At 48.1% G+C, this 11,016-nt stretch overlaps 1 protein-coding gene across 1 annotated transcript in view; it reads right to left on the minus strand.

Annotated features, from left to right (window-relative positions):
• ehbp1 (EH domain binding protein 1) overlaps positions 1-11,016 on the minus strand; it is a 120,415-nt gene that overhangs the window by 46,513 nt on the left and 62,886 nt on the right. Inside the window, 6 exon segments of the mRNA XM_072688907.1 lie at positions 3,288-3,329; positions 3,332-3,413; positions 5,513-5,613; positions 6,393-6,426; positions 6,428-6,532; positions 10,560-10,720. Of these exon segments, the coding sequence (XP_072545008.1) occupies positions 3,288-3,329; positions 3,332-3,413; positions 5,513-5,613; positions 6,393-6,426; positions 6,428-6,532; positions 10,560-10,720 (525 nt within the window).

Raw genomic sequence — 11,016 nt, forward strand, 5'->3', positions numbered from 1 at the left:
ACCAGGTTCTTTAGTGGAGACTGACCAAAGTCATAGTGGAGACTGACCAAGTCATAGTGGAGACTGACCAAGTCATAGTGGAGACTGACCAAGTCATAGTGGAGACTGACCAGGTTCTTTAGTGGAGACTGACCAGGTTCTTTAGTAGAGACTGACCAAAGTCATAGTATAGACTGACCAAGTCATAGTGGAGACTGACCAAGTCATAGTGGAGACTGACCAAAGTCATAGTGGAGACTGACCAAAGTCATAGCGGAGACTGACCAAAGTCATAGCGGAGACTGACCAGGTTCTTTAGTGGAGACTGACCAAAGTCATAGTGGAGACTGACCAAAGTCATAGTATAGACTGACCAAGTCATAGTGGAGACTGACCAAAGTCATAGTGGAGACTGACCAAAGTCATAGCGGAGGACTGACCAGGTTCTTTAGTAGAGACTGACCAGATTCATAGTATAGACTGACCAGGTTCTTTAGTAGAGACTGACCAAAGTCATAGTATAGACTGACCAAGTCATGGTGGAGACTGACCAAGTCATTAATTTGAAGAAGATTAATAACCAGATCATAAAAAAATATCTATGCACACCCACCCCCCCCCCCCCCCCCCACCGCCCCCGGCACTTCATCTGAGAGCATCAGACACACACAACCAATAACATCAAAAGCAGAGGAATCCATAATAGTTTATAATAATTAGTTTGAGATAATAATTAGTCTATCTCAGTGAAAGAGTATGTGGGTGTAAGAGGCTCTTTTATGGCCATTTCAATATGCAATTAGGGGGATTAACCGCGGTTTGGGGTAATTGGGTGCAGTATACTAAAGAGTAGCTCATGTAGCGTAGCGCGGTTCAACAAGGGTAATGCAGAGCATAGCGGAGTCAAGTACTGCAGAGTATTACACACCCATCTGCAGATCAGCTCAGGGTTTAAAGCGACAGTTCAGGAAACTCTCCAACCTGCTCAGATTTCCTTCCTAACCCACACGCAGCTCATCAGCCAAGACACAAGAAGTTTGACTACTTAGTCTGACTCCACTGGAGCTACAAAGCTAATGTAGGCGAACAAGCAATGGAAGCATATGTTACACCAATTAGCACCATACAAACTATATGCTTGTATCACACACTCACCCTCAAAACACTGTTGCCTGCATAGACCCAATCCCTGAGAATATCCACGTTTACATATTTTATCAAATATAAACATTATATCATATTTAGAACAGGAATACATAACTGTAACTGTACAACAAAGGTCCAAATGTAGAAATGGGACTAACTGCTGTCCGCTGGGTTTTAGGGAATTCTCGAACTCATTAAATACTAAAATATCTCATGAGATATATATATATATATGTGTGTGTGTGTCTCTGAGAAAATGGATAGATATTATATAAGATAAATTGAATATATTAAATGTGTATATATATATATACACATGTATATCTCCATTTTCTCATCCACTTCGTCTCAGCCGGGTCGCGGTGGGCTCAAAGCCTACCCAGAATCATTGGGCACGAGCAGGAATACCTCCTGAACATATACCTCCAGTCCATCACAGGACTTACCTTACATAACATTAAATATAATATAAACTGCATTATATAACACACTGTATCAGAACGGGGGAAAACTTCACATTTACACTGATACACTATGCCTTATAAACATATCATATTATATTATAAACATATTATATATATATAGCTTGTCTGATGCCAATTGATGTACCCATGTAGCCTCGTAGCTCAGTAGCTCCTTGGCTGATCACTGCAGGTGGGTATCATGCAGTGTGTTCAGGTGGGTATCTCTTACTCTGTCCGGCTCTGCGAGTGTGTGTGTGTGTGTGTGTGTGTGAGAGAGGGTGTGTGTATAGACGTATCTGAGGCTGTTTGGGTTGTGTGGTGAGTGGCCAGCGGGTCCAGCTTTCTATCACATCGCAGGGAAAGCCCTCCAGGGCCGCCACAATGGCTCCGGTTTGTACGAGCTCGAGACCAGCCAAGAGCGGCGTGGAGGGACGGGGGGAGCGGTGGAGAGAGAGGGGGGGGGGGGGGGGGTGGAGGGGTGTTGACAAACACAAATGGGGAGATAGTTTTGATACGAGAGCAAGAAGCATATAAACCCAGACGCCTATTCCCTCCCTCCCTCCCTCCCTCCCTCTCTCGCTCGCTCACTCACTCACTCCATCCATCTCTCTCCGCTCCCTCTCTCTCTCTCTCTGAAGCTGCCCTTGTGGGGAAATGATTGTTTAGTATGAAGCGGCTGGACGCTGGTCTCCAATTTCAGCCGAAGCGACAGTGTGTGTGTGTGTGTGTGTGTGTGTGTGTGTGTGTAGGTGTTGCTTGTAGCTGAGCATCATGCCTTTACAAGGATTAAGCAGCAGAAAAAAAAAAAATGACACACTCAAAACTCCAGTTCAACACACACACACACACACACACACACACACACACACACACACACACGTGTATACTTGTAATTGGACTTTGGTCCCGCCCCCAAAAACCACCCTCCTCTTCATCCTTCTTCTGTCTCTCACCTCACTCTATCCTGCCTCGCTTTACCCTTTTTTTCCTACCTTTACTCTCCTTCGCATCAACCCTTGCTCCACCCTTCTTTTTTCCCCCCTCTCTCTCTCTCGCTCTCTCATTGTCCGTCTATATCCCTCTCTCATCCTATTTTCTCTCTCTAGCCCTCTTCCCCACTGCCTCCTTTCTAACTCCTCCTCCTCTCTTACTTTCTGACCCCTTTCTCTCTCAGTCTCATCAACCCTCGCTCTATCCCCCTCTCCACCCTTCTTCTCGCTCCACTACATCATATATATGTGTGTGTGTTGTGTGTGTGTGTGTGTGTGTTTAATGCAGATGGAGGTGCAGGAGCATGTATCTGTGTGTGCAGCATTATTTCAACATTATTTTACCTCTCTCTCCCCCCGCTCTCTCCCTCGCTCTCTCCTCTCCACCCCTCCTCTCCCTCTCCTCTCCACCCCACCCCTCCTCTCCCTCTCCTCTCCACCCCACCCCTCTCTCTCTCTCTCTCTCCAGCATATCAATGAAGGGCAGATATACGCTGTGTGTTGCGCTCGGCTGCGCGGGCTGTGTTCAATAGCGGCTGGCTATCAGTGGCGTTATCGGCCCCCGTGAAGCCGGGGGCTTATCGCGGCGGCCCAGAGAAGGGCCGGCCCCTCCATCCCCGCTTCAAACGCACCACTTCCCAAACTCCACAAGAGTTTTAGTGAACGCTCAATTTGGCGGTGCTGTTTGCGGCGTAATTGGGCGCGGTACCTGTGTCCATGAGATAGCGCAGACGCTTCTCCACACGAGCGCCCGCGAGTCAATCTGCCTCTGCTCACTCTCCAGAGCCGCCAGCTCACCAACCACATACTGACTGGTGTCCCTGAACACGTTCTGCTGAGAGAGAGAGAGAGAGAGAGAGAGAGAGGGAGAGAGAGAGAGGGGGAGAGAGAGGGGAGAGAGAGGGAGAGGGAGAGAGAGAGAGAGAGAGAGAGGGTGATGGAGGGGAGAGAGAGGGGGGGCAGGAGAGAAAGAAAGAAAAAAAAAAGAAAAAGATGGAAGAAAGAGAGAGAGAGAGAGAGAGAGAGAGAGAGAGAGGGGGGGTTAATCATTAATAAGTCTGAGTTATGCAGTTATGTAAGGTTTATTAATGTAATATTTATTAGTTTCTGTTTTGTTTTGATGTGCCATAAAAATAAATCACTGTAATGATCTTATTTATTTAAATTTTTACATTGAAGTCATTATTTATAATCATACCAACATTACCAGTGCTATAGGGGTGTTGTGTGTCACCTATGGGAATCCAAAAAGCAGTCAATACAAGGTTTACCTTTCTAATACTACACAGCATCTCTCTCTCTCTCTCTCTCTCTCTCTCTCTCTCTCTCACACTTTATGACTGTAGTAAAGACTCAGTAAGAGGGGTCATAACACTGCTTATAGCCCGCCCCCCCCCCCCCCCCCCCCCCCCCCCCCCACACACACACACACCTGCGCAGAGGGTCAGTGGGTTCTCCAGTAGGACACCAGTCAGGAGAAACACACACACACACACACACACACACACACACACACATATATACATATATATACACATATACATACACACACGCAAATTGATATAAACGAGAAAAAGTGGGGCAATGCCTGAGGCCTAACAGCAGGGAGCACAGAGAGGAAACACACACACAAGCTGGTGTTGCTATATTTGTGAGGAACCCACTTCTACAACACACTATATCACGCTTTCACTGCATTACAGAGAGAGAGAGAGAGAGAGAGAGAGAAGAGAGAGAGAGAGAGAGAGAGAGAGAGAGAGAGAGAGAGATGGACTATGGGGACATAGAGTCCTCACAAAAGCACTGAATACCAGCACACATTAAACTACTTGATACAGTGAAATATCAAATATCTGTCCCACTCACAAACTGACATTTAAAAATCACACACACACACACACACACGCCTATCTCTCCCTCCATCCACTGACCTCTCCTTCCCTCTCCTGTAAAATGAGGGAGGGAGGAAGAGGAGGGAGGAGGAAGGAGTGTGTTTAAACTGGGAGACGGCTGCAGACTGATGGATATACATTTAGTGCTGATCCACCTTCTTTTTAATAGAAAGAGAGGAGAGAGAGAGCGAGCGAGCGAGAGAGAGATAAAGAGGAAGAGGACGGTGAGTGAGAGAGGGTGATTTTTTTTCTTTTCCTCCTCGGCAGCACTTTTCCTGCAGCTGTCCATCACACAGCGCTGCTCTCGCGCCGCTCTATCACAACATTCCTCCCACAAATCAATTTTACACATGATCAGCGCCCCCACACTGCAGTAATTAAGGGCAGAAATTACCATTTATATTATATTAATGCAAACATCATCGCCAGCGTAATACAGACTCAGCTCCGTAATGGCCGGGTTAACACCCATTAACCCCACACACACACACACACACACACACACACACACACACACACACACACACACACACACACACACACACACACACACACACACACTCTCTCTCAGAGCAGCGAGATCCCATAAGAGCAAGACTTTGAGAAAAAGAGACACACACACACACACACACACACACAGAGAGAGAAAAAGTAAGAGATACAATCACAGAAACCAAAAGAGCGAGAGACATACTCTCAGACAGACAGACAGAGAGAGAGAAATACACCTACACACAGAGAGTGAGACAGAAAACAGACATACAGAGAGACCTGCAAACACACACACACACACACACACAGGCTGATCCGCTTTCTCATAAGGAGTGTGTGTGTGTGTGAGTGAGCAAGTGAGTGAGTGAGTAATATCGGCCTTCACGATACCAATATCGCTTTTGTTTTATGTTTTTGAATATGCAAACGAGCCCTCTCACCAACATCCTCTAACTGACCAATCACAGCTCAGGATCTGCTACTGTGGGCCGGCTCATCAACTGAAGCAGATGCTTTTGTTTACAAAATGACCATTAATTAAAAAAAGTACCTCCTCTTCGGTCAGCCTTCGCCCCTCAATGTCCAGAAAGCCTCCTCTGTCCTCGCTCACCCGCTTCAGCTCTTCAGGAACCGACCTCTGCCTCCGCACCTCTGGGAGAGGAGAAGACGAAGGATGGATGGACAGACAGACAGACAGACAGACAGACAGACAGACAGACATTCACAGTCACTTTCGGGTTCTTCATCAATGGTGGTAGAGCCTCAGTGTTGTAGTGACTCTCTCACAGTGACCACTCAGCAATGGGTCAGCATTCGTTACCAGCACCTGAGGAAGCTGATTAGGGCAGAGCCAATTAAGCTCTACGAGCTTGTCTACGAGCAGCAGCGCCGAGTCGGCCTCCTCTCACTGCTTACTTCTAATCAAACTCATCAAGACGTGTAAGACTTTTGCTGGAGCATAGCATAGCTGTGAATATTTGATTGCATTCAAAAGTACTGGATGGAGCTCCACCACCATCATTCCAGAGAACACAGTTCCTCCACTGCTCCACAGCTCAATGCTGGGGTCTTTACACCATTAGGTATGGGCTCCAGAAAGTCCTATTCTACTGGCAGTACTTCTCTACAGAGACTAGGCAAGCTGTGGCAGCAATGGGTGCCACTTAAAGTATAAATATATAAAAATACACACACATTTATAAATACATAAGGGGTGTCCACAAACATTTGGACACCGTGTATTTCACTAAAGCATGGTTTGGTGCCGAGCTTTGGGATCATTACTGAAACTACGACGCAGCAAACTCCAAACTTATGAGGTGCCTCAAGATCAAATGACCGGGATGTTGGGTGTCCACATACTTTGTGTAAGTATGTGGGTATTGTGTATTGTGTAGTATTGTGTAAGCTGTGGGGTCCATGTGTCTCACCTGGCTTGGTTTCCACATACTGGCTGAAGGACTTGAAGCTGAGTCTTCCTCACCGCAGCATCCTTACTGAACACCACAGGATTCCTCAGGCGCTCCGTCGCTCTCCTCAGACGCTCCGCCCTCAGCTCGACAGCATTGTTCTACAGCGGGAAACAGAAACACGGCATTCAGCTTTAAGAACGCTCAGACTGCTCAACCCTCGCCCCCCAACGGTCCAGCTGAGGCCTGGAGAACCAGGAACACTCAGAGAGAACTGCTTTGTAGGATTGCTAGAAAGGCTAATCATGAGGGCTCTGAGTAAGGTCATGACGGGCCATCAGCAGCCAGAGCCCGAGAGAGCACAACTGGCCCTCACCCTCCCAGTGTCGGGTTCTCTGGAATGATGGATGGTGCTCCAATCCAATACACCACTTCACTAACACAATCAAACCCTCACAGCAATGCTCCTCCAAAATCGAATAGACAGCAGAGACTCCAGTCACTCCAACAAAGCGGGATCAACTCTTTTTAACTGCCTCGATATCAGAAGAAAATGTATGTATGTATGAGCAGGTGTCCCAATACTTTTGTCCCTTTAGCGTATTTGTGAACGAGGCCCATATACAGTTCTTTAGGGAACCCTTTGTAGTACCTTTATTATTATTATTATTATTTATATATTTATTTATCGTGCACACTGAGGAGTGGAAAGCGAGAGAGGACAGACGGAGAGGACGGAGGGAAGGTCGCGCGAGAACGAGAGTGGGCGAGGGAGAGCAGGAGCAAAAGTGAAGGAGAGGTGGAGAGAGGACGAGCGAGCGGGCGAGGGCGAGAGAGAGAGAGAGAAACATCACTTAACTTAAAAAAGCAGAGGACACACTCATTTAAATAACCATTAAAGCGGGAAGGAGAGAAAAGCCAGAGAAGAAGGGAGGCGACAAACAGCGGGTTAACATTAAAGCAAAGGACAAATTAGACACACGGCAAAAAATAAAAAATAAATAAATAAAAAAAGGGTTTAATTATGAAGCGCTGAGGAACGGGTTCTTCTCGGCGTTCCTCCACCGGCCTGCATTAAACTCCGCAGCAGAAAAGGAAGAAGGCAATTAAGTCGACTTGCAACGAAACCGCAGCCAGAAAATATATTCAGATTATGCAAATTAAAAGCAGCTATTGTTTTGGAGGCAAACACGTGTCAGAAAGGCAGCGGCGCCGTATCCCTATCAACCCCGCGCCGAAGAAACGCGTTATTATTACGAGCCGGGCCCCAGTCTGGTAGCGGACTGGAAAGCGAGACAGCGGCTGTTTCCTTTTTCCCCCCTTCCAGAACAACATCCTCCGACGTCGTTAATACAAAAAAAAAAAAAAAAAAAAGAAAACGTCTAATAAAGTTCGCAATTAGCGAACACGTTCCACTGCTTGAGAGCGAAAGGGGAGAAACATTGTTAGCGCTGCCACGCTAGGTCACTGGTGTGTGCACGAGAACCAGACTGGCTAATAAAGACAAACACACACACACACACACACACACACACACACACGCACGCACGCATGTATAACACACATGCACACACACTCATAAAGGCTTTTGTCTGTTTATTCGTAAATAATGACTTTTCAAAACAGCGCAGTAATTAGGCCTTTCCCGATGCCTCAGATCCCAGCGCTGCTGAGCGGGCCTTAAAAGCACTTAGCCGATCCGTTCAAACGCTGATGGCTACGTTCACTGGCGTTCTTCTCTAAACTCTGGTTCAGAGTAATGCTCTCCCAGCTCCCCAGCCTTCAGAGTGATGCTCCCTATTTCTGTCCATCCTTCAGAGTGTGATGCTCCCTATCTCTGTCCATCCTTCAGAGTGTGATGCTCCCTATCTCTGTCCATCCTTTAGAGTGTGATGCTCCCTATCTCTGTCCATCCTTCAGAGTGTGATGCTTCCTATCTCTGTCCAGCCTTCAGAGTGATGCTCCCTATTTCTGTCCATCCTTCAGAGTGTGATGCTCCCTATCTCTGTCCATCCTTCAGAGTGTGATGCTCCCTATCTCTGTCCATCCTTCAGAGTGTGATGCTCCCCATCTCTGTCCATCCTTCAGAGTGTGATGCTCCTATCTCTATCCATCCTTCAGAGTGTGATGCTCCCTATCTCTATCCATCCTTCAGAGTGTGATGCTCCCTATCTCGCTCTCCCCTCATTCCTTCTGAGTGATGCTCGCTCTCCCTCAGTCCTTCGGTGTGATGCTCTTCTTGCTCTTAATTGATCAAACTGAATCTGAATCTGTTCAGATTGTAAATAGAGACCCTGCTTAAGGCTGTAAAGGACCAGGGGTCTGATATTCCTAACACAGAGAATGATGACCGTGTGTGTGTGTGTGTGTGTGTGTGTGTGTTTGGGGGGGGGGGGTGTGTGTTTTAACTCTTAACCCTGCCTCAGTCTCCTGAGACACACTGCACAGAGCCCTTTAACCTGGTCTAATTCTCTTCATGTTAATGTCTTAAGAAAACAAACCAGCTTGGAGTGTGAAAGGCCCTGTAAGGATCCGTCTCTCTCCCCCAGGACCTGCAGCCCATAAGCCCCTCTGCCACCCCCCCAAGCTCAGCACCTGCCCCACTGCCCCCCCCCACCTCCCTGCCACCCCTGGCTGGGGCAGATATCGGGGAAATACCCTCTCTGAGATCCACCCGCCTTTTATCTCTTATCGCCATCATCATTATTGCACTGGGTATTATTGTGGTAGAACCATGCATGTGTATGTGTGTGTGTGTGTGTGTATGTGTGTGTGTGTGTGTGTGTGTGTGTGCGATGCGTGACTAATGTTGCGCTCGACTGAACGCCGCAGACAGTTATCAGGCGGCACCAAGGCCGTGCCCCCCCAACGCATACACACAATCACTAATGAGAGACAACTGGGACTACTGGGGGCACTGGAGAGAGAGAGAGAGAAACACAGAGCGAGAGAGGGAAGAAATATGCTGTGTGTGTGTGTGAAGCTTGTCCTGGCCCGCTGCAGCCTCCTGCCGGAGTGTGTGAGAGGGGAGATTTCTCCTGGGATGGGAGCAGTTTATCCTCCTTTTGTGTGGAAAAGAGAGGAAATGCATCAGGACGGGTTGATGATGAGAGAGAGAGAGTGCGAGAGAGAGAGCGAGAAGGAGCGAGAGGGAGCGAGAGGACCCTTAACACATTTTAATTTTAATGGTTTCAAAAACGGCAAAGATGTAAAAGTCTCAGGAGAGAGAGAGCGACAAAAGACCCTCTCTACAAAACAAATACAACTCAAAAACAAAAAACAGAGACACGCTGAGGCCAAATGCCAAACGCACCGAGACTCCCTCCACCAGCACCAGCCCGCGGGGTAAAGACGGAGACGTCTACAGACCGCAGCAGAACCGTTACTGCCGAACTTACTCTTAAAGCCATGTTGGCCGGCACAGGACTCTGTAAGCTGGTGTGGTGGGAGCTGGGCCCAACGAGCCTAAAGAAGACCGGGGCCGGAGTAAAGCAGGCCAAATGTGCCTAAAGAGGACCGGACTGGCGTAAAATAAGTGTACTGGTATTGAGAACTGGGGTTGGGAAGCCCAAAGTGGTTCAAACCAGGCTGAACTGCTGTGACCCAGAGTGGAGTGGACCGGAGTAAATGTAGATGATGAGAACTCTAGAACGAGGAGTGCAGGTCCAGAATAGCTGCACCTGAGCTTCAGCACCAGCCCACTGGAATCAGAGCGAGCTCCTACAGCTCCTACTGCCATTGTGCTTCTACATCAAAGAGCAAGACTGCATCTGCTCCCAGGAAATCCCTTCCATCTGTGTGTGTGTGTGTGTGTGTGTGTGTGTGTGTGTGTGTGTGTGTGTGTGTGGTGTGTGTGTGTGTGTGTGTGTGTGTGTGTGTGTGTGTGGAGGTGCAGAAAGGTCCCTGAAAACCCTACCAGTCGGCCACCTGGGGGCTCTGTGAACAGCAGCGCAATACAGAGCCACACACACACACATACACACAGTTGTCTTACCTGTATGAAGGTTTTCCACTGAATTATACATGACCAAAGCTGAACACTGCTGTGCTCCACCTAAATCAACCAACCCCAACCTCAACCAGCAGATCAGTAGATCAGCACCGGCTCTTTAATGAAGAAGATGCTCCACACAGTTCCTGAACATTGACCTGACCAATAAAAGACATCTCCTACAGCTCAGTCAGTACCTGCAGGCTGAGGTCCGGCCCCTCCCCTGGGCTGAGTGGCGAGGTGGTGGAGGCAGTGAGGGAGGAGGAAGAGGAAGAGGATGAAGGAGAACTTCCACCCTGTGGACGAACGTCCGACAGCTTCTTCAGCTTCAGGTCCACATGCCTGCTGTTCATAACTCCTACAGAGAAGAGAGAGAGAGAAAGAGGAAATACAAATGACCAAACCATTATGTAGCTTAACTGCTCCCAGAGCTCTCCTGGAGGGAGGTCAGTATTCCCAGAGCTCTCCTGGAGGGAGGTCAGTATTCCCAGAGCTCTCCTGGAGGGAGGTCAGTATTCCCAGAGCTCTCCTAGAGGGAGTCTAGAGGGAGGTCAGTATTCCCAGAGCTCTCCTGGAGGGAGTCAGTATTCCCAGAGCTCTCTAGAGGGAGGTCAGTATTCCCAGAGCTCTCCTGGAGGGAGGTCAGTATTCCCA

This window comes from Salminus brasiliensis, chromosome 10 (assembly GCF_030463535.1).
Source record: "Salminus brasiliensis chromosome 10, fSalBra1.hap2, whole genome shotgun sequence".
NCBI lineage: Eukaryota > Metazoa > Chordata > Actinopteri > Characiformes > Bryconidae > Salminus > Salminus brasiliensis.